The sequence below is a fragment of the Vidua macroura genome, chromosome 8 (genome assembly GCF_024509145.1).
Source record: "Vidua macroura isolate BioBank_ID:100142 chromosome 8, ASM2450914v1, whole genome shotgun sequence".
NCBI classification, from domain to species: domain Eukaryota; kingdom Metazoa; phylum Chordata; class Aves; order Passeriformes; family Viduidae; genus Vidua; species Vidua macroura.
The window spans coordinates 16,982,794-17,007,350 of record NC_071578.1 but is presented as its reverse complement, the minus strand read 5'-3'; the positions used below and the strand labels follow the sequence as shown (position 1 = coordinate 17,007,350).

General features: G+C 37.4%; 1 protein-coding gene across 1 annotated transcript in view; it reads left to right on the top strand.

Moving 5' to 3' along the window:
* Window positions 1-15,215, top strand: part of KIF20B (kinesin family member 20B) — a 30,792-nt gene extending 15,577 nt beyond the window's left edge. Inside the window, 19 exon segments of the mRNA XM_053984005.1 lie at window positions 971-974; window positions 1,443-2,016; window positions 2,018-2,051; window positions 2,053-2,262; window positions 2,264-2,643; window positions 3,969-4,012; window positions 4,015-4,110; window positions 4,387-4,508; window positions 4,971-5,031; window positions 5,645-5,770; window positions 6,018-6,154; window positions 7,121-7,276; window positions 8,164-8,340; window positions 8,899-9,063; window positions 10,383-10,586; window positions 10,967-11,044; window positions 11,801-11,948; window positions 13,302-13,444; window positions 14,987-15,215. Of these exon segments, the coding sequence (XP_053839980.1) occupies window positions 971-974; window positions 1,443-2,016; window positions 2,018-2,051; window positions 2,053-2,262; window positions 2,264-2,643; window positions 3,969-4,012; window positions 4,015-4,110; window positions 4,387-4,508; window positions 4,971-5,031; window positions 5,645-5,770; window positions 6,018-6,154; window positions 7,121-7,276; window positions 8,164-8,340; window positions 8,899-9,063; window positions 10,383-10,586; window positions 10,967-11,044; window positions 11,801-11,948; window positions 13,302-13,444; window positions 14,987-15,061 (2,934 nt within the window). The 3' untranslated portion in view covers window positions 15,062-15,215.
* The last annotated feature ends 9,342 nt before the right edge of the window (window positions 15,216-24,557 follow it).

The following is a 24,557-nucleotide window of genomic DNA, read 5'->3' as shown; positions in this document are numbered from 1 at the left end:
TGAAGAATTGAGACAATAAAGGTCCATAGAAAATGGCTGGGCCTGCCAGTAGTAGCAAAAGGAGGTAAAACTATTAGGCTAGGTCAGCTGAGGCCATGTCATCCAGTAGGGCATTTCTGTTTTTGTACAACAAAAACATCATTTGAAGCCAAGACTAGGGACTTTGACAACCGTATGTTAAGACACCTCAGCACCTCCTGCTTTTAGTGAAGCTTGCAAAACTCCAGTCCAGGGAGAGGAATATGTAGTATTTTGTCTGATGTGTTTTCTTAGGACTACACAACTGGGCTTTCAGTGAAAACCATTTCTAAATACAAAATTTTTAATCTTGTAGGATTTAAAAATAAGACCTTATATGCTACAGTAAGGCTGCTGTTGTGGTTGAGCTAGCAGAAGCACTTGATATATCTTATAATGAAAATGATGGACAAGCAGGAGAAAAGTGTCCTGTTGACTTTCAGAAGCCAAAATACTATTGCTAATGATCCAGTGTGAGACTGCCTAACTCTACCTTACTGTAGGTGCAGTATTCACGAGAATCCATAGTATCTCCCTGTAGTACATAGTTCTGATAATCTAATCCTTAGAGATAGTCAGGCTTGATTTAATAATAAAATATAGCATGCATGTTACTACAGAAACACTTGTGTGAAATACAGCTGGAGTCAGTTTTGAAGGTGATGAAATACATGTGATTTTAGTTAAAATGGCTCATTACTTTGGGAAAACAGTCTTAAGTTAATAAAGCATGGAAATTTTGGGTTGGCATGACATCTTGTAAATCTTTCTTGGAGAACTTTACATGCAACATATTAAGTGTGGGCATTAATAGTTATCCTTTTATCTAGTTTAGAAATGTATTGAATACAGAAGAGAGGAAGGTTCCACACACAAAGCAAAAGAAAACTTGTGCTGGATTTTAGCTTTGTTTTAAAGTAAGATGATACTGAGCATGCATAAAACTTCTCAGAAAGGTGTGTATGGTATGACACCATTGCTCCCCTGCATGGAGGATGGGTAATTGCTGGCTGTATTTAAAGGGATTGTTGAATCATTGGAGGTTGAAACTGGTTATCACTGTGAATGTTACATAGCTTATAGGTGCTGGAAATACTAGTGAAATTAGCTAGATTTTCTGCTAGTGGGGGAGAATAGAAGGTTGAAATTGAAATGCAGCAAATTTTTAAGTCTTCTGAGACCTGAACACCTCTTTCAGCAAATTATGCCTAGAAGCCCAAGAGGCATTTTAGTGCATATAAAACGTCTTAGAGGGTTCTAATAACTTCAAGACTCTAAAATGCTATGGAAGTGTGGCTTTCAGGTGGTGCTAGTTTTCCACACAGCAATTACAGTTTGGTGTTGCTAGTGACTTGTTGATTTTAATTAACCTGAGCTGTAGGGGGATTTATTTGTTCTTGATTTTGTTTTGGTTTTGTTTTTAGGAGATAAGAGAGAGAGTTGGGAAAACTACTGTCTTGATCAAAAGAGAACTACTAATTCTGAGACCTACCTGGAAATACTAGCACTAAAGGAAAGAGCTGAAACCTTGGAAGGTCAGATAGCTGCACTTGAAGAACAATGCCAAAGAGAAAAAAATGAAAAAGACAAATTAAATCAGCAGATAGCAAACTTGCATCTGAAACTCTCTGCTTCTGAAGAAAAGGCTTCTGGCTTAAGTGGAGAACTTCAACAATGTCAGGCTAAATATCAGGAGACTGTTTCTGAATTGGACAAACAGAAAGCTTTAAATAAGGAACAAGAAGAAAAGATTATTCAGCTAAATAACGAAGTAACAGGTGCTAAACAAAATATAATTGACAAAGTGTCACAAATTAAAATGATGCAGTCCCAGGTAGATGAATTCTATAAATGTCACTCAGAATCTTATGCTGTGGATATTGATTTAGTTAATGTAAAGGATTCCTTAGACCCTCACAAAGATGAACCAGAGACAGCTCAAATGAGTCCTCTATCCATGCAGTTCCAAACTGCTTCTACAGGAGATCTGAGACAGGAGCTCCTTTCACCGCAGTATTGAAAGCATTTGGGAAGGAATGCAAAATTATGATTAAGGCTTCCTCACAAAAAAGTCATCAAATTCAACAACTACATCAACAAGTTGAAGACTTAGAGAAGAGACTTCATGGTAGTGAAAATGACAATAATCAACTAAAAATGAAATTAAATGAGATGACAAATCAAGAGCATCAGTCTGTAAAGGAAAAAGATCTTATGAATCAGTTACAAGAGCAAATCCAGAAGAAAAACCCAGGATTTTGAAAAACAGGCTGCAGAAAATCAGAGAGTAATTTCACAGTTTCAGGAGAAAGTTGCCAGCTACGAGGGAGAAATAAGAGATCTTAAATGCCTGTTGGAGGCTTCTAGGACTAAAGATGACAGGATGAAAGAATTAGAAGTAGAACTAAAAGAAAAAGAATCTACTATTTTAAATCTAGAAAGTAATACAGTGGCTCTGCAAGAGAAATGTACCAGTGTAGACAAAAAACTGAAAGAACTCGGTGATCGAGAAGCAAATTTGAAGGATGAAGTTGTGCAGCTGATGAACAGTCTGGAGACCATGAAACATGTTCTTCAGGAAAAGGAGAAAAATGAGTATGAGCAAATACAGTCACAGAACTGTAAGTAAATAATGAGATTACTCCTAGCCCTTTAAGAATAAAATTAAATTGGAACTCCCTTATATGAACATCAGTTTGACAATACCACATTTGCATGTTTATAGACCTGATTAACCAACTGCTTCTTTGAGAAATTTCTATACACTGCTCAAATTTTACATTTGCATATTCTGCTGGCTATGTTTTCCTCAACTGTATATGGTATATTCTTTCAAAAATATGCATCTAATTCGTATGGGAACTATTGTGCAGAGAATTAGGAGCATACAATAAAATTATTTGACGATTTCTAAAAATTTTGTTGCAGGACCCTTTCTGAAAAAAATTACATAGAGCAATATTATATCCTGTAACTTGTATAAAATTAGGACATATTTTCTTTGGAAAGGACTGAATGGTAAAAGGAAAGGGGAGGAAAAAAAAAGCCTAGGGAGTAAACAGATGGTTTTGATAACAGCTATTTTAGGTGAACAGTCTACTATAAGACTTGAAGGAATAGGTGTAGAGGGCAGGACTTTCCTCAGCACCTTCTACTTTTTAAATCTGTGAGAAATAGGAGATGATGTGGATCTGAAAGATTATATTTGCTATATGGGAAGGAAATTGCAATTATATAAAAGATAGCTTTAAGATGCTTTGTAGCCCTTCACCTGACTATGGTTTGTTTAGTACCTTATCTGTGGGTACTGCAAATACTCCAAAGTACAGTTTAGCACGAAGGTCTGATGATCCCCAACCCTGTGCTGGTGAAGCTTTGAAAGGATTTGTTTTTGTGAGGCCTTGTATTGTCATTTATAGGACCTGAAAAACCTTCCTTTATTTAATTTAAAAGTCCAAGATGTCCTACTGGAAACTCCTTGAAATAAATGTAATCACTTAAAAATAAACCCATCAAACTTATTCCTTACTTTGCAACAACTTGTGATGGCAGGATTTATTGCCGTGTTACTGGGTTTTTTCCCACTTTTCTTTTTATTCATCTTGATACTTACAAGAACTGGGATGTAGTTACCAACTTTAAACTTACTTTTAACCTTGGGCTTTTCTAATTTGTAAGGGTCACCTAATGATAATGATTGCTCTACTGTGCTTAAAAAGATAATATTTTTAAAAAAATTGAGTGCTCAGAAGTGAATCTCAGCAGTTTGTTACTTCAGGCTCATATAGTAAAAACATTGTAATCTAAATGTAAAATTATGAATTATAAATGTAAAATTATATTGTCATTGATATGATAGAGCTGAGATTCTATTTGCTAATAAAACCAGCAAGGGCCTGAGCTAACATGTAAGACTAATGTTATTTATGTCTCTTAATTTCTAACCCAAGGCTACGTAAAGATCTTTCTGAAAGCTCTGCCCTTGTACAAAGTTTGAAAAAGATTTGCAGAGGAAAGAGGAAGAATACACAGATTTGAAAGAGAAATTTTCTGATGCCAAGAAACAAATTCAGCAAGTACAAAAAGAGGTTAGTAAATACAAGCAAAATGTTTCTTCTGCAAGTTTGGACTTCTGTTATTAAAACCTGTTTTCACAAACCTCGATCTATGGATGTTAAAAGATATTCATAATAGAGTTATTTTGAGTGATACGTTTAGAGTATCTTCCCTTGTGCACTACTAGCCCCTGAAATTTAATGGAGATGCTTGCAAAAATTTCACTCTAAGTAGTTGATGATCTAGATATCTTACAGAGATTGCAAATGGCTTATAGCTAAATGTGAAGTTTTGCTTGCTCTCTTGTTGCAGTGTGTACAATGCAAACTCAGGAGAAATCCCTGAGGAAACAAGTTAATGAACTTGAGAAAATTAAAAAGCAGTTTAGTGAAGAATTAGAGTTCAAACAGCGCACAATCTTGCAACTTAAAAAGGTATTTTTAAATAAAATTTTACTTGCTTTTAATTTTTTTAAACTAATCTACTAATGAGACAAGTTTTCGAAGCAACTGGAAAAAGCTTACAAAAGCTGGGGTAAAAATAGGAGTAGCCAGCTGAAATAAGTTTTACCAGATGAACGAAAAATGTTTAAAGAAATTCTCATGCAGGACTTACTTAAAACAATTTGACAATTGGTCTAGTAAATAAATACTTAATACCTGCAGAGTTTCTGATTAGTGACACTTTGGTATGTTAGTAGTAATGTCTCTTTATTTTTTAAACAGCAGGAATCTTACTTTATACTATATGAAGAACTCCTATTCATTGGGACTATTTGTCTTAAATGCCTTATTTATTATTTATTTCAAAATGAAAAGCTGTTAATTTCTAGCATATGTATTTGTTTCTTTCAGCATGTTCTAATTTCTTTAATTTGCTTTCAATGTGATATTTAGGAGCAGCTGGATAAAGAAAAGCTGGAAGAAATCTCCAAACAGTATGAGAAAACACACAAAGGTCAGAAAGAACTATAATTGTTCCATTTTTTTTTGTGTGTGTGCAATGACAACATATGTGATCATGTCAGTAACAAATTTGAAAAGTCTTGTATATTTATATTTTAGAGTACCGAGGCACTCCAACCTGGACATTAAAATCTCACAGTCAGAAAGTAATTTTTATTGAATTGTTACTAGATAGATTTGTAAGGAAATAAACAGTCTCAGATTAATAAACATAAGTGGAGAAAGTATTTATGTTCATTTAGTCAATACTGGGATTTACTTGGTTTTATTTTAGTTGTCCATTTTAGCAAAAGCATGAACTAGCACACTATTGTGTATGGTAGCACAGAGTTTCTGCAGATTTGATAAACATTTAGGGGTTGAACAGCAGTTAGTTTCTCATAGCCATACAAACCAGAGTCTGATATTTAACACCAAAACACACATCTAAGTTAAACTGGTGAGAATAGAATCACTTAAGAATTTGGGATGTGGAAAGTTCAATATAACTTGTAATAGAGCTTTTGATCTCAGGGAGTGGAAAAATGACTTGTAACTAAGGCAATATGGGAGAATGGTGGGAAGTAGGAGGAGGCTCATCTGTAAATTAATTTTCAAATTTTCAGATCTGTGTGCAAAGGAAAAAATAATTGAAGATATGCGGATGACATTAGAAGAACAAGAACAGACTCAGATTGAACAAGATCAAGTGCTCGAAGCCAAATTAGAAGAGACCAACAGATTGGTTTTGGGTAATCTCTCCATGGAGAGGGAACAGGAAAGAAAAATTGTTTTGAATGTATACCTACATTTCTGGTTTTACTTATCAATTGCTATTTAGGTGTTACTTTTATGTAACAAATAGCAATTTCCTAAAAGGCCTCTGTTGTCAGTGATCATAGCTGATAAATCAAAGCAACTTCACTAAAAGGATGGGAATGTGTTCAAATATGTGTTTAAAATTTTACACTATGTAAACTCATTTTGTGTTCTACCTAGAACTGGAAGCGTGGAAGCAGAAATATAGAGAGCTGAATAACCAGTGCAGTAGAGACTGGCAGGAAAAGATGAGCAAAAATGAGGAGAAAACCGTAAATGAAAATGAGGAATTAATAAAGCTGCAAAAAGAACTGGAGGTAAAGCATAATGTTATAATTCATACTTAAATCTAAGGCCATAATGCCCATTTAAGGAGTCTAAGTTTGGTTTTTTTTTGTCACTGTCTTCAAGAGGCTAGGTCATGATAGGGCAAGTTATTACACTGGTAAAGGAAACCTCCTTTGAAGCATCTTTTCCATACAGCTTCACTGATGCCCCATAATGTAGTGCACCCTGCCCTACATTATGCTGCTGCTATGCACAGGGCTTCTCTAGCTGCTTTCCTCTTACAGCTGTCTTAATCCAACTCCGGATATCAGTTCCAGGGATTTCTCCTGTCAGTTGCTAAATCAAACTCTCTCATGATCTTGTGCTTGCTGCATGGCCTGTAAGCCTTTCTGTAAGGCTGAGGACTTTCCTCTAACTCTCCTTGGATTAGAAAGTAGACTTTATTTTCTAAGCAACTTTACAGGTGCTTCCTGTCTTATGTGGTAAAATGTCTGACAAGAGGCTTGATTGTGATAGAAAAGGAGACAAAGTTGCTGTGGATTGAAGTGACATTCTTAGGTACATGCTGTCTCTGCCTACCATTCAAACTGAACTGCATTGTTTCCCTTTCAGTCTTGAAGCAGAGATTAGTTTTCTAACGTGTTCTTTAAGGCAGCAGAAAAGCTTGGGGATTTGTAAGGTGGAAGTGTCTGTTTACCATTACTTTTGACATACGTGTCTGTGATTGACCCAGAATGCTTTGAGGAAAAAAAAAAATATTCCATGAAGATGTGCCAGTCTGAAAAAGAAATACTGAAAATTGATAATTTTTTGCAATACAAAAGAACAAGTATTATATAATGAGTATAATACTCGTACCTGGGAGTATGCTAGAGTAAAACTGTGCTACTGTTTCTGTTACGTTTTTGAAATTAATCTGTTCAATGGTATTCTGAATTTTAAGTCCTTTTTTTTCCCCTGTACTTATGGTTTTATTTCTGGTTTCATCAAATTAGGAGAATGAGGCAAAGTATCAAACTGACAGAAAAAAGTGGCTTGAGGAGAAAATGGGACTCATAAATCAAGTAAAAGAAGCTGAGAACCATCGCAACAGGGAAATGAGAAAGTTTGTGGAGGATAGAGAACATCACGTGAAGCAACAAGCAGAAATTGTAAGTGTCTATGTCTCAGCAGTGTCCTGTAGTGTCTTTTGTACAGAGTAAATCACATAGCAAGGGTTGAACAGTGGGGGCACTTGAGAGTAGCTGGCCAAAGTTCCCTTACTTTCTCACATGACAAAGCCTAGATGAGATGTTCTCAATATGAAAAAGGAATAATAGGAGGTTAATAAAATGAAAATCTTAACACATAATGGAAGTTAACATGCCTGTTCCTTCCTGTTCCATCACGTTATGCAGTCTTCAAAGTTCATATTGTGTGTGAAACACCAATAAATAACCTACACGTAAATGAATTGCTCCTTAAAGCTAAGAAAGCTTACTTTGGAAAATACTTAGCACATACTACCACAGCATGCTGACTAGCATTGGGGAGACTGATAGTTATTAACTAAGGCACCTTACTTGTTCACTGGACTGCATCAAGGCTGTAATTTTTTAATCAGATGAAATTATTATATGAACTTCGGCAATCTAAAACTACATTTGCATCTGGAAGTAGTTAGCAATGCCTTTGTGGACCTGCAGTCAGTACAGGAGGATGTTAGGAGCTTACAAGTAATTTTACTTTATCTGTGACTTTTCTTGACTGAGAATTGTAATTAATAAAATCTTCAAGTGAGCAAACAGAAGCTGTGGTTCTCAAAAAGAAAATTCTCTTCACAAAGAGTATGAATACAGATTTCCTAGTTGAAACATGGCTTACTTTTGCATATTTGTACTGAAACTAGTTCTATATGAGTTTTATAAGATCTGCATAGGCTCTTAAGTTTACTAAAGCTATAAAATAGTACTAACTGTGCAAAACAAAACCAGTAGAAGTGTTCAGATACCATATAGAAGTAGTGTTCTATTCTAACCCACCTTTTTTTAATATTTAGGAAAGACTTGCTGCACAGCTCGTAGAGAAGGACAACAATCTTCAAAAGTGGCGTGAAGAAAGAGATGAACTAGTAGAAGCTTTGGAAGTACAGCTCAAGACTTTGGCTTCTAGCACCATACAGAAAGATGAAGAAATAGAAAGGCTAAAACAGGCTGCACTAACGGCTTCAGAAAAGGTCAGTTTTCTCTTTCTTCTGTGTGAATTTTTGAGGGGTTTTTGTTACCCATTAATTCTGCAAAATACTATAGTTGCTCTTTGCATTCTGGCTCTGTTTTTTGTTTTTAATCATTTTGAAACTATTTGCAGTTAATTTAAAAATAGAAGCTTTACGTTTGTTGGCTACTGAATTTGTAATGGTACTTGGAGTTTGAAAATATTTAGTAGTTCAAGTAAACACTCCTGTGAATTTGGACTGTGTATCTGAAAAAAACACTCCCATTTGTTGGCTTTTTCACAGCACCAAGAACTTCATGAGCAAATGGGAGGTGAACTTAGAATTCTAAAAAAAGTGTAGTAAAATAAAAAGTTTTGCATTGTGTTTCCTCAGATTCTTACAAGACTTTTCTTCACTTTACATAAAGGCATTAAATAATTGGCTTTGTATTGGATACCTGACTGGTTTAGCCTGCAGTTATAAAACTGACATGACCAAGTAATCATAATGATGCTCGTGATATATTACTTTCTTTTGACAGTGCCTGAAATTTGTGGCAATTTTTGTTATGTTTATTAGGATAAAGAAACTGACGTAGAAGATCTAAAAAAACAGCTGGCAGAGAAAGATGACTTTATAAAGGAAATGAAACAGCAGATTAACCATGGAAATCCTCAGTCTTTGGCAGAAGTACCTTTACCTGAAGAAGGACAAGATAAAATTGATCAATCTGTAAACAAAGAGGTATGGTTGTTTATGTATTAAAGATGTGTTAATACTTCTGTTATTTTTTTTCAGTATATATTTCTGTATATAGTTCTGGAAATCTCCCAAAACTTCTTTGTACTTTACCTGTATCTTCAGTTTTGAGTTCTTATTCATTCTTTCACACTCACTCTCAGAAAATAAGTACTTTAGTTAAATGAATATTGTCTCTCTATACATTAAAGAACCTTTGCAGCAGAGGCAAAAACTAGTTAACTACTCCAGGTTCTAGGGATTTTGGAGACATGTTATTGGTAGTGTCATCTCAGTTTGATTATATCACTGTTAAGGGGATTTCAACTCAAACCAACTTTCATGATGTCACCTATTGTGTAGTGAGATGATTCTGTGATTAACCAGCCCATATGGGGGTTCATAAGAACAAAACAGTATCTTGCATCCTACTTAAGACAAAGCCAAACCAGTATTTGAAGTGTACATAAAAGTAGAAATAAAAGCTGTATAATCTAATCATGTGACTAATTATATCTGACTTCAGCTGTATGCTCTTGAAAACTTACCTCTCAGTGATGCATATGAAGTGGCTGATTATTACATAAATCATCTGGGAAAAGAATATAAACCCTTTTAAATGTGTGACCAATAGCAGGGCAGACTAGGGTTTGCTTCCTTCCACTGTAGGAAACCTGTGTGTAGCTTTGTTAGCAAAAGACACTGACTATTCCTGGGCAACTTTAGTAGTCTGATCCATTCCTGGGAATGCAGTGCTGCTGGGATTCTGGGTGGGAGTCCCTCTCAGAATTCCAGCAGAGCCTGTTGGAGAACTACTTTTTTGCTTTCCATGAGTTTTTATCACTTTCCTTTTTAAGAGGAAGGAGGTTCACCCTTAAGAGTGAACCAATGTAAGGAGAAATAGCTGGAATTCTCTAGAAGGGGAAGAAAGCTCCCTGAAGATAAGCTACAGAAATATACTTTTCTCACAAAAGCTGCTATTACTGCCTAGTTCCTAAGGAGCAGCAAAGTTAAGATGGAGAGAATCACTAAGGGCCTCTGTCCTTGAGGAAAGAATACTTGGAAACAAAGTATCAGGCTGAGGAAAATTCTCTGATCATGGATACAAACAAGTTCAAAATTTAACAAAAAAGGTTTTAGGTAATTAGGCTTAAACTCTGCTGTAGTTGATTTCTTCACTTCTGTTGTGTTCTGAAAGCTAACAGCTGGAAAATAGAACACCTACTTTGCAATTCACTGGGAGATGGGGAGTGATATGCATTATATAGTATTTAACTCATAGTTAGTTTAAATCTTGTTTTCTTACATTTTCCACATACCTACAGGACCATTCTGAAGATGTCCTTGATTCTACTGAAGTGTCCACAGAGGATGGAAAAACGAGTCGGTTCCCAAAACCAGAGATGGAAATCCAGTTCACACCTCTGCAACCCCATAAGATGGAGGTGAAGCACCAGGGCAGCACCTCACCAGTTACAGTTAAAATGCTCAAGCCAAGAAGAAAAAGGAAGAGTGTAGAGATGAATGAGGTGTGAACTCGACCAACTGACAAAATCTGTTGTGCAGTTTTTCAATTTATTACTCTGATTATTTATTAGAACTCTAACTTCTTATTTTCTGCTGAGATCCCAGGGATATATGTAGGGTACTATTTAAGCCCCATGTCTCCCAATTGGTGGATCTCTGGCCTGTGTTTAATAAGGCCAGAAATCATAGACTGCTGCTGATCCAGACTATCTCCTTGTGCCTGATTTGCACTTTACCTTTTACGTTTCTCTCTCACAGATAGTGCCATTTCTTGCTGTCTCCAGCTCTGGTCTGTGCATTACAGATCAATTCTATAAAATTGGGGGTTTTTTTGTTTAGGCAGTCACTGGTATCAATTATAATTTCTTCTAATTTTCTTTAGGATTTTGTGAAGAGTGAGAACGAGAGAAATGTAAAACCTGCTATGACTGACTCACCTTCTACAAGCAACAAAAAAATGGTTTGATTTTGTTCCATTTTTGAAGTTAGTTTAGCCTTTTCTGTAAATGTAAACTTGTGTAAAGAGCAAATATTCTTATGCAGAAGTATCTTATCCCTATGTATTTCAACAGGATTCTTTAACATTTATGGTGACTTTCTACTAAACTCTAGAAGCCAAAGGGTCTGTATTTGCCAAGAATGTGTAGTGTCCCAGCTGCAGTGTGCAGTGATTCAAAGGGGAAGGATGTTGCATACTGAGTAGTTAAAAACGTCTAGCTTGAGCATGTTATTAAAGTGTGGTGTTATAGGCAATCTCTTTGAAGTAAAACTAAAGTCTATCCATATATATGGCAACTACAAAAATATTATTTTAGGCCATAGTAGTAACCTGGGCAGGTTCAGAGGGTGAGACATTTATTTGCCCCATCAGAGTCATTATTTATAATTAATACAATATAATTATAATTAGCTTGTTTAGTAAAATACTCTACAACTTTTAATCTGCCTTTAAAAAAAGAAAACTTCTCTGTTTCCTGTATGACTCATGCTCTTAAGTGTATTTTTTGAAACTTTGGTGATTTTCTTTCTTCTAGGTATAAAATGAGGTTGTCCACATTACTTGCTGTAGTGATATCATTACTAAATTGAACAAAGGTGACAGTAGCAAAGCTCAACGTGTCAGCTTGAAAATAACATTGAAGTAAAATAGAATGAAATGAAACTTTAGGATTAAGTCAATTTTCAGCTTAAACAATGATCCTGTATTTCTGTACAGATGGCTACTGCACAATCTCTTAGAAAAGAATACTCCTTAAGAAGGCAAGAATCTACTCTAAATAAAAAGTCAGCTAAGAAGAAAGATGGGACATTACAGAAAATTGGTGATTTTTTCCAAAGCTCTCCTACTATTATTCACTCTAAAGGTTTGTACAGTATAAATAAAGCTTATTTCCTATTCTCTGGCTGCTGTAGAATGGCAGAAAAGAAAAGATTGTTTTGGTTGTGAGGACCACGTAATTCTAAAACTTAGGTTAAGTGTGAAATATAAACCAGGTGGAATGAAACATGCAGTGTGAAATACATGCATATTTATCATCCAATCAGTGATAACTTTTAGGCCCAAAATATCAGGAGTTACTCTGTACTTATTTACATGTAAAGGCAGTTTTAGAAACTTGCCCTGCTGCTGTGAAAAAATCAAGGATTGAATCCAAACTCCAAATCTTACCTTGTTCTATAAGCAATCCCTTGTTGCTGTGGAAACTTTGTTAATGTTTTTTGATGTATGTTAATTTTATGAAATCCAAAAGCCAGTGACTCATGAAAATATTTGGAAGACTTCATTAAACTAAATATAGAGCAATTAATGGTTTTGCTAAGTTTAAGTGTAGCCTTGGGAAGATTAATTGCTTGGGACTTTCTGTTGAAGGATATGTTTTTATTCTTTCCTACAATAAGAATTATAAGAATATCTGGGTTACTGTGCTTTTAAAAAAAATTAAAATTAGCAGGGGGCACAAGGAATCACCAGTGTTTAATTCTAAAATACACTATTTATTTAAAACAAAGCTGGTTATTTTTTAATGTGGACAGTTAAAATAAACTCCTGTACATGAAAGCTTGTCTTGCTACAGAGTACATATTAAATTATCTGACGTAATACAGTCTAGATAATAACTGTGAATTTTTTTTAAATTTCTGTTTGGCATATTGGTTCCAGGAGCACAGTATTTATTATTATCAATGGAAGCCAAACTCAGACTACTAAAAATTTCATCCTTAATTTGAATACTCATTTTGAGCAAATGAGTTCTGTTTTGTAACCTTTATTACCATGTCATGTATGGTTTCCCTCTTTGTATAGCAGTATTGCATATTTATTTTTCTTTTTTTTCTAGTATATATACTCATCTCTTTATAGAGCTAGTACTTGTTTGATTAAACTATAAAAAGGTATAGAAAAAATTGACTGTGCTTCTGTCAGCACAACAGTTAAGCCAGTTGTTCAACTCACTAGTCTTTAAGTGAGATCTGAATCCTAATTGATTTTTAATGTGCTATTTAAATGTGTCCTTTAAGCTTTTGCACCTGAAGCTACAGAAAATTGCTTCCAGCTACAGAAAACTGGTAGTCAAATACCAGTTCTGATTTTTTATATTTGAACTTTGGTCTACACTGGCTTAATTTTTGAACTGTTTAAATAAAGCCTACTTTATTAATTAATTTTGAGGCTCACAAAACCATGACATGTATTTATGATAAAATTTGTCTTCTAGCAAAGAAGCTTATTGAGACAATAAGCTCTCCCAAGTCTGCAGAACAAGAAAATGTCAAAGAAAACGAGCTCAAGCCAAAACGAGCTAAGAGGAGGCTGTATTCAACTGACATTTCTTGCCCTCTGGATATCCCTGGTTCTTCAGTAAGTGATTAAGATTCCTTTTTTGCCCACTGTACTGTTTTTCTGTAATCTTAAATTTAAATTAACTATTAGGGAAAAAAGACAAATCTGAAGGTCTAATCAAGTTGCAGAAGAGGTTTGAAAATACCAACTTAAATATTTTTTCTACCTAACTATTCCTTTTGGTCTTTTCCTTCTGCTGTTTTATTTATTTTTTTGTTTTCTCACCTGTCTTTCTTTGCTGACTGATTGTATAGGTGATACAGCAATCATAGAGATACCTTCACATCTGGATTCACAGATATCTTGTAGTGTGTGCAGGATTATTTTTTCTTTGCTACAGCAGTGAAGTCTTAATTTGTTTTTCTAGTAGTTGCAGTTCATCTAAGTGTGTAATAAAAAAAAAAAAAAAAAAAAAAAAAAAAAAAAAAAAAAAAAAAAAAAAGTAGCATAGAGGGAGAAGAGAAATAGAGACCAGGAAGGCATCCACAGATTTGGAATGACATGATTGAAACACAATAAAGGTCTGCATGTACAATTAACTTCACAGGTGAGCACCAAAGGTATTTTCCAATTCCATTTATGCCCAGGTGATATTTGGGCCATAATAGCATGTGGATACATCCATGCTTTTCAAAGCACAGTCTAAACAGCCTTCTGGATGTGTTTTAATTTTGTGGCTCTGTCTAAACCAGTCTGAGTCTTGAAGGCCACAGTTTGATGTATTGTTTCAGAAATCCAACTTTATGGTTTAGACAGTAGCTGTAGTGCTGAGCATTCTTCTGCTCTGCTGGAAGTACATCTCTTCCTTCTGTTCCATCCTTTCTCCCCTATGCTATGGTAAGCATTTGCCCATACTAAAGTAGCCTATTGAATTTTCTGTAAATTGTATGAATGGATGCAGCAGAACCCAGAATGCTGTCTGTAAGAGGAAGAAGAAAATGGCAGAAGTGCTGAGCAAAATGAGCTAAGAAGCTTGGAAGTGAAAGAAATGGTGCAAGACTGAATCCTGGAGAAGTCAGAGAAAGCTAGAGAAATTTAAACTTAAAATGTTTTCTGGACACTTCTTGTATCAGGAAATGAATATTAGATTCTAGAAGTGAGAGCTGCATTCAGATAATATTTTACTTTGGACTTTGGTATTTGTTCCAGCAAAAATGGGATTTTTTATGTTTATGAAATTTGTTGCTTATCATGGTCCACTAAGATAGTCTCTCTATCCTGGAGACCCCTGACAAAGGTAATAGAATCATAGAATTGTTAAGTTTGGAAAAGATCTCCACTGAGCCCAACTGTTAACCCAGCACCACTGGGTTAACTCCACAAAACCATATTCCCAAGGGCCACATCCACACATTTTTTCTGGCCACTTCCCTGGCCAGCCTGTTCTACTGACTGACCACCCTCTCAGTGAATGGGTAAATTTCACCAGAGTGACTCAGGTAAAACTCTGGAAACAGATTCTGGGAAAAACGGTTCTGTTGGGCACACAAGTCTAAAAGGTGAATGTCATTTGTCTATGAAGAAATGCTGAATAACCATATTTTAATCAATCTTTTTCAGATCCTTATAGAACAAAAGAAGGAAAGTGATCATCTAATCATCAAGCGACGGCTGCGATCAAGAATAGCAAAATAACCTTGCAAAAGTGGGTTTATATTTCTTAGCTAGGACCTATTCCCATTGTATTATTCCAGCTTGTTGTATGTAGGAAGCAATAGATACTTAGTCATGCTTCAAAATCTGTATATAGTTGTATAGAATTTTTGACTCCATTAAAATTGTCAAGTTCAAAAAACCTTGTGTGTGAAACTTTTTTTGTTTACTACAAAGAGTGTCTTTGGAAGTGTTCATAACTTACTCGTCGTGCAGTAAGAGCTATGCCTGTGTGGAATGGTGTAAATTGCTTTTTTTAAGGCAGCCTATCTACCTTGACTTTGAGTGGAAAGAAATGAGTACACATTGATGCTTGTATAGCCTTAAATTTTTCTAAAATGTTGAAAAAATTGCTTGCCTCAACTTTCTTTTTGGTGAACGTTTTTTTTTTTTTTTTTTTCATCTTTATGGCACTCCAGTTACAGACAAAGTGAAGGCTTCTGGAAGGAAAATGTGAGGACCCTGCTTCATAGAGGTCAAGCCTTTATCTTTGGCTATAGAAAACAAGGCGGTACAGGGGCATCAAAGGGGTATCATTTGATCAGAGAGCTGGTGAAGAGGGGGTGACTTGAGTTAAAGTGTGAAAAAGGGAGCAGACTTTTGGGATGATCATTCAGTAATAGGACAGCTTTCCGTAGGCAATACAGGTATTTGAACACGGTTGACACCTGACTCGTGCCGGGAGAGAGGAAAAACTAGAAGTGCTTTACCCGGAGGTGGGCGCAGCGAGGAGCGCGGCCCCGGGAGGCGGCGCCGGGACACCGCGCACGGGAAGCCGCCGGAGGGACGGGCTGCGCGCTGGGCTTTGTTTGGCCCTGGCGCCCTTTGATCCCGTTCAGCCGAGCTCGCTAAGGAAGCTTCAGAGCGGGGCCTTGCAGGACTCTGTGCTCTTGGCCAAGTCCTCGCCATGCAGATCTTTTCCCCCGCTGCTGTCTGCCCACGGCCGCAGCAATCGGCACCGGGGCGGGCACCGGGGCGGGTGGTCAATATCCCTGAAATGCTCCTGCTCTGCCGTGTGCTGTCCCTCCGAGCAACGCCAGACGTGATTGCACGGGCTCTGTGCAAAGCCAAACACTAATCCTCCCCTCAGCGACCTTTAACACTTCGGCTGTAGTCACATGAGCCAGCTGAAAGGTTCTTGCCTGGCAAAATGTCCCTGGGCACTCTCCTACAGATTCAATTTCTTAAAGAATAGAAGCGTGGAAGTAAGCTGACATGAGTGAGTTACTTAAGAGTGTTTGACAGGAGCTTTAAAAGCAGCTGGAAATAAAACATGGTTTTATTTTCAGAAGAAAAGAATGCTGTACAAATTAGTTTTTCCTTGCTTGTAGGCTTGTGATACCTAGCTTTGTGTTCTAAGGAAAAAGGATTGGTGAAAAAAAAGAAGTTATAAATTTATATTTAAATACCACATTAAGTTTGACTGCTTGGTGTTAATCAGGTACTTCTGCATGCGGATATCAATGGGGAAGTTAGTACTGATCTCAAGAGGGATCATAGAATCACCTTCCCAGGAGAGACAGGCAGCTACTACACAAGTACTAAACCAAGGAATTTATAGAAGTAGATGCATTTGAAATTAGCCATACTGGAGGTTTTTTTAACCTGTTCCAGGTATAACAGTTACAATATAACACTGTTTGAACTTTGTGAGAAATAGGTTTCAAAAGTTTGAATACTGTAAAAGGATGCATCAATGTTTTATTCCACTGTGAAAAGTGTGTGCTGCATCTATCCTCTATAATTTATTTTGATTTGGGTTTTAGGACAGCACTGGAAAGGAGGAAAAAAATAATACTAACATGGGAGCCATAAGTGCATAGAAAAAATAATCTAATCAGATAAAAGCTGCTATATCCTTCCAGTGTTAATGAGACCTGGACAAATGCTTCCAGTAGACAGCAATGTGACTCAGAACCAGACTGAAAAATCAAACACTGTAACTTGAAGTGATCACAAGGCCATTGAAACTGACTCTGATTTACTGCACTCTGTAAATTACTTTAAGCTGATTTTTCCATTACAGAAATCTGAAAGTTGACTAAGTGACATTGGAGGCAGGGGCATAGTAGTGAACAATCTAGAACAAGACATGCTAGTTGGGTTTCACCTATATCTAATATTTGTATGTGATAATATCACAGAAGAGTTGTTTGGTTTTTCTGTAACAGCATTTTCATCATGAGACCAGCCTAATTACTCGTTTCCACTGTTCAACACGTTCCTCCCCCCAATAGTGTATTTACTTGTGCTCTGCTGCTACAAAATTGACCTTTTAAAAAGGTCAGTGTTTGGTGATTATCAGACTTATTTGTGTGCATTTTCATAATGCACAACAAGCAGGGAAGATAAGTTCCTTCACTTAAAAGAGTAACTGAACATTGAACACAGCAGTTTTATCAGTTTGACCCTCTCTGACACTTAACTGCTGTGACAATAGGGTATCATCCAAAGTTATTGGCAATTTTTTGAGATACCGTGTTGTCAGTGAGTTCCATCGAGACTGACTCTTTGTGAGGTGATGAGAGCAAGAGACTATCACTCCACAAATTGATTTCAGCACTGCTCTTTTTTTGTTAGCAGAAGTTCCTAGCAAACAACAGTACTGGCTCCTCTCTCTCTCCAGCCCCCTGGGCTGCTGCAGTGTTCCTGCAGAGCCGGGCTGTGGGCACAGCGAAGCAGTTGGCTAAGGAACAGATAAACTGACTGGCTTGTCATTTCTACAAAGTCTCTGAGCTCTCTATTGCCCTATGATAAGTGGAATAAAATTACCCACATTTATTCCCAGATACATCAGCCTTTTGACATTTAACATGATGTTACTTTTCAGGTTTTGATGAATTATTTAGACCATGATTTCATTGGAACTGAGATTTTGCATCTAAATGCAAGAAGTGTTTGGAGGTCTCAAGCTTTGCTCAACACATGTGAGGTCACAACTTCCTTCTCTGAAATAAATTTTATATTCACGGTGCACGTATTTCCTTATTGGAAGAAGCTTTTTATGGTCATCTGTGGGAAATGAGGTTTCAGTGATTTTTGAGATGCTGCTGCACAGGTTGACATTCTCCCTTCCTCCCCCAAGAAGCTCTGGCTTTATCACCACGATAATTTGGACGTGTTTTATCTCTATCTTTGTTATCTGGGATTTAAGATCTTCATGAGGAAGCAATAAAAAGGACTATGCCTTTACTCACTACAGAAGGAGCATGCTGCTTCTGTAATAGGAAAGTCTTTGAAAAGTGGCTTTGAAGGAATCTTATGCTTTGAGCATTTCTGAGTTTTGAACTCAAAGCAGTGACTGAATTCCTGAGGAAAGTGGTTTTACAGAGACACCTCTGTGCTCACAAGTATTTGAAAAAGTCACTCCTATTTTGGCAGGGAGGAATGTCACTAGCCCTGATCTGATAGCATTAAAAGTGATGCTTCTGAGGGTACTTGAATTTGAATAAGATGTGTTCCTCTTTGGAAAAGCACATAGCTGTGCCTCTTCAATGTCCCAGGAAATCTTCACTTGTTAAAGTGTTTCTGTCTTTCCATAGCTGTACTGAGAGGTCAGGAGAAAGACTCCCTCTTTTAAGTTTTCCTGTTCTGAAGTGTGAATCATGCCAGCATTCAGATTCCAGAGCACTGGGCTTTCTGCAGCCATCAAGAAACAGTCTGGAACTGCTTGCTTTAGGTGGTTCAAAGAATAATTTTGAAATTAGGGAAGTGAAGGCTTTATGGAAACTTTGTGAGCAAGATGTTCTGGATGTCTTTCTTTCCAAGTGGTTTATCCAGCTAAAACCTATTATCCAAATAATAAATTTGAATGATCCTTGTTTTCCAAGCAACAATTCCAACTGTTTTGAAAAAAAATCTGGAGATAATGCTTTGAGCTTAATTTATTTAATCTTTTTAAGCATATAATGTCCATGTGTGAAATACTACATGGTATTTATTTCCACTAGCATCTCTTAGTAATGTCAAGATGATCAGATAGATGTTCTCATCACTAATATTGACTGTTAAACTTCTTGCTTGTGGAAAAACACCCAGTGAAATGCTGACTCCTGCAGACACTGCTTATACAAAGCTGGAACACTGATTTCCCAGCAGGAAATCACTTGGACAGTGTCACACAAAGTAAATTTTCTCTTCTTTGTAGATTAAATTTCATAAACATAGTCAGACTCTAGTGATGCAAATAAGTAATAAAAAATTAAATAGCAAGTACAGTCAGTCTCTTTGATTCTCATGACAGCTTTTGAAAGAAAAATCCTGGAGTTGAATTTCCCTTAAGGAGTAACTCTTGTTTACTAATGCAATAAACATAACTGATGAAAGAAATGTCTGTTATACAGATATTGTCAAAATACAAAGTTCTTCGTAACTTAAACATTTCAGTCTTGTGGGAGGTAGAAATCTATGTTCCAGTAAAAGATATGCAAGCCATACTTCATGCAAGCCATATTTGCTTATCATTTGTGATTTACAGGCATTAGATGTCCTGCTTGATTCAAACACATTTATAATATTTAATCCCCAAAGATATTAAAATTTCATTTTTAGTTAGAAAGAAAGTTTCAAAAACCTGACTAAAGTGACCTTTCTCACCTCCTCATTGCTTAGCATTATAGCTACTAGGGAAAGTGTAAATTAAATTAGAGCTGCTACAGCATGGTCACACCTGAAGTTTTGCCAGGTGAACCTTTGGTTCCTGAGATCACAGGGCTGATTTTGGAGCATCAGAGAGGCCAGTCCCCATTCAGCCAGGCTATGGCTGCACTGCTGAGCTTGTGCCTCTAAGCAGTTCCTGCTGTCTGCTCTGAGTGGCAGCAGCGCCCTGGACCCCTGAGCCTGGCTGATCCCAATAACCGCGTGGCTGAGCTGAGCCTCCCCTCTGCCTGCTAGAGCTGTCCCGTGGATGGGGTGCAGGTGCCTCACCAGCACAGATCTCAGCCTGGGCTAATGTTTGCTGGGTGGCACCTGAAATTGCTGCAGAGGCTGACTCGCTCCATGCTCAGGTTCTCCTGCTCTTGTAGATGCCTGTGAAGTGCTGAAGTTGTGCCATCCTGAGAGCACACAAGTCTCAGTGGACATCTTCTCTACCCTTCCTTCTTTTCCTCTCTTGCTTGTTTTCTAATATGTCACAGCATTTCAAGTAGAAGCAGTGTTATTCTGCTGTTTATTCTCTTATAAAGATTTATGTTCTTTATCAGTATTTTGGTTTTACAGTTCAATAAAGTATCATCTACAGTAAAACAGCACTTGAGGGTCCATTTTACTGCAGCTGGAATGGGATGAATATTCTTAGTTCCCTTTTGATCTAATGTTATTTCACTTCACTCATTTTCTCCCAGCCTACGTACAGGATCAAAATATCAATCTTGGTTTTGTTTTTAACTTTACTGAGAGAGATTTTATTGCTAAAGCTTAATAACACCTCTCACTTTTTTTAAACATCTAATGTTTGATATTTTGAAGATTCTGTTAGTTAACAAAATTATCTTATTATTTAATTCAAAAACTGGGTTCCAGATTCCCTTATACAGTATTTTTTAATGTCAACACACAAATTACTGAAAGCTGATTAATTTATTACCACATGCACAGCACTGAATTGAATTAAAAGAGTAGCCAGAGAATTTCAAAACTACATTTTACTTTTTCTTTCTTTAGACATATTTTTCTCTTGGTTGCTGTCAGGTTTTTTTTGCATTAACTAAAGGCACTTTACACAGGACACTTTACTAAAACTAAGAACAAATGCTTGGGAACAGATTATGATAGATGCAGTGTTAGACAACCACTAAAACTACATTCAGAACTGAGATTCTGGAGACCACTAGTCTAATGACAGAATGGATCAGGTTGGAAAGGACCACAGTGGGCCACCCATTGTGTCCAACCTCCCTGCTCAAGCAGGGTCATTCCAGAGCACAAGGAACAGGATTGTGTCCAGATGGTTCTTGAATATCTCCAGGGAGGGAGACACCACACCCTTTCTGGGCACTCTGTCACCTGCACAGTAAAAAAGTTCTTTTTCCTATTCAGGTGGAACAGCCTGTGCATCAGTTTCTGCCTGTTGCCTCTTGTTCTGTGTACTTGGATATCCTAGGTACTTGGATGTCAGCCAAGCACCCTGGGTTGGCAGAGAATACTGATATGAGAATGTAGCAATTGTAAAACTTCAGCTAATGAAATCATTCTTTCATACCTCACAACTTTGCTTTCCACTGCTGCCATTCATGTGTGCACACACTAAGGACTAAAGCAGAAAGAGGAGACCACATCATTGTGTAGGGAATATACATCCCTTCTTAGAAAATCCTATCCCAGCCTGGAAATTGATTTAATTTGTAAATCAAATTGGAACAATTTGCCTGTGTGGTAAATAAAATGTCTGTTTTAGCTGCTATTATTCCAGCTGTTCTGACTGACTTCTCACAGTGTGCCAAAATCTGTCCTTCAGTGCAAGTTGATGTGATTGGTTTGGCTTCCATGGACATTTGCCTGCAAGCAGAATTTATCCCTGTGGTTTCATAAGGGATTGTAGTAAGAAGAAAATGCCTTAGGAGACACAGCCTATGAGTTCTGAATGGAAAGTAAAAAACGTGCGGCTTGGAGTATGCCAAAATAACAAAAAGTTACGGTTTCATGGATGCTGATCAAAAAACAGCTCCTGAAGTACTGAATTACTTGCTGGTGTTAGCAGAGATTCATTGGCAGGCAAGTGCTGACAAAGTGATTTTATTTAAATGGGGAGCTGGAGAAGCTGTTGGCAGCTGCTATGAAGAGCAGAGTCTCAAACCAGCAGAAGCATAAAGCTTAGACTACCTCAGTTTTTCATTGAAGATGCTTAGTCTCTGCAGTGCTTCTTTGTAGAACTCCAAACAATGAAGGGATGAAAATGAAACAAATTAAGCTAAACTGCCACATTTCTAGCCTTCTGCCCTTAATGAACATCACAAACCTTTGACAAAAAGCAGTTCTGCAAGTCTGTCTCCACAATTTAGCATCAACCTTCTCTTGCATACAGTTATGGTGTCAGTGCCTTTAGGACCAGAGAAACCTCACAGAGCTCCATTAGTAGCCAGTGAGAACAAAAACCATCATGGTAGAATTCTGAATTTCCACTTCTCCCCAGTTTGATCTGTCTGTATTCTGTCAAAAACATTCCCTGAAAGCTGTGAATTTATCCATGAAGCTAGGAAAGATAAAAATGTGAGGCTATACATCTGAGAGGGTATTTATCTAAGTTGCCCATCAGCAAAAAGACTTTCTGGAGTTAGTGATGCAGTTTTCCTGTAATAGAGATTAGAGTGTCTGCAGGCTGTCAGGTGCTGTCTCTGGTAGAGGGGTCCAACAAAAGCACGGAAGAATAACACATCTCTGGAAGGGATAGAGCTAATTCTCAATTTCAACAGTAGCTGCAGTCAACTTTTGTGGGAAACAGTCAGTCCTCAGAAAATGCCCTACATTGCATATCTCTGTGAGATTTATTTTTCCCTTTCAAACAACAAAAACTTCAGAAAATATTCAGGCATAAACATTTCACATTTGTTTTGATCTTGCTGACTTCAAATGCCTTTCATGTACTTTTTTTTTTTTTTTAATTTTGACTGTTTCAGTGAGATTTGCAACAGAAAATTAAAGGGGAAATAGGGTGGATTACCTCCATGAAAATTAAGGAAGGGATTAGTGAGTGGAATCAAGACATCCTGAATAAAAGAAAAAAAAAAAAAAAAAAAGCTATAGGAATAAGGGACTGGAATAGGGTTTTTCATTATTCAGGTCTCTCTGCTGCATCCATAACAGACAGTAGCCCAATTTGGCATCAAAGCCCTTCAAAACTAGAGTCCTGACACTTCTGGAAATCTAGTCCAAGAACTCTTCACCCTCTCGATCTCTTTGCTGCAATATCAGTTCATTATTCCCTTTATAATACTTCAATGCATTTAAAGATGGCCTTTTGTGTTCTATGATGTTCAGGCTTTCTTGAAATGCCATTTATTCTAGATGTCTGCTCATTCCCTGTGCTCTCCCTTTGTTATCCCCAATGTGGGGGGTTCTCCTGGTCACCATCCTGCCCCAGCCCCACCTGCCTCGCCAGCTGCTGGCTGGCTCTGGCTGGAGGCTGATTTGGAGGTGGCTGCCAGCAGGTTTCTCCCCAGGCTGCTCTAACCCTGACACACTGGGCTAGGAAGGGTGAGGAGGGTCAGGGTCTTTGGCCCTGAGAAAATCAATGTCTTGCCCTGTGGTGCAACAGGGGCACTGCCCAAACCTGGAGGGCGTGAGAATTGGCCACTTCACAGGGGACTGGGGTAGATGTCATTTAGCTTAGATGTCATTTTGGCTCTGTGTAGCTTCTCGCTTTAGTGGAGCTTTTATAATCTCAGGGGAGGTTTAAATCTGTTTTCTCTAGAGACAAATATTTGCTATATGTAATGAGATTTATGTGCTTGTAAGGAAAAAGCTAACAAAGTAATTTTCATCTGCTTTTAACTATGAGACTTCAGGCTCTCCAGGGATAAATAACAGTAAATAAAATACATAAATGAACATAAAAATTCTCTCTATCAAGAGATGGATTTTTACTTCGTGTAAACTGGAGCATAATTTTGCTCTGTAGGGAGAATAAAAAAGAATTGTTGAAAGATGTGCTCCACCTGTAGTTTTCTCGTGTTGGCACATAAAACTTAAGGTAAATTTTTTCATCAGAAAAAAAGATCAGTTGTCAGGAAATGCTGTCATCAAACTCCTCTAGGACAGAGCAAGGTTATTCTATTAATTATAATTCCAGTCACTAGTCTTACTAATGTCAGTCTTTATCCACAATATTCCACCTCAATGAACAGCAGAAGACAAGCGATGGAGCAGCATTACAAGCTTGTTGTTTCTGCTTTCCAACACAGAACACAGAATGAGCTAACTATGGATGTGTGTCAGCAGCTGCAGTGTGTCCTCCAGAGCAAATCCTGGTTTGTCCCTGAGATTCAGGAGGTTTCATCTCACGGCTCCTGTGGGCACTGCTGCAGGAGAGGGGGTCCTGCTGATTTAGGGAGCAGGCTCAGGTGGTGCAGGGCCCACAGGTGATGTGAGAACACAGGGCCACAACAGTGGGTGCAGGGATGGATGGATGGATGGATGGATGGATGGATGGATGGATGGATGGATGGATGGATGGATGGGAGGGAGGAAGGAAGGAAGTCTAGTGTCTGGTAGTAATGTGCTCTGCTTTTTGAACTAAGGCTGGGGTTTCACAGAGACCACTGTAGTCAGAGGCACATCCAGCCAAATTCATCCAGTCTGTTGGAGGAGCAAATGGTGTGAAATGCAAAGAGGATGAAAAAGCCAGAGGTGAGGAGGAATGTAGGGATCACCCTGTACCAGTCATGTTTTCAGTGAAAACTAACATGCCCCTCTAGTGTTACCAGACTTTTCTTAGCATGGTGTATCAAACATAGTGGGAAGAATATTGCCCAGAAAAGCTATT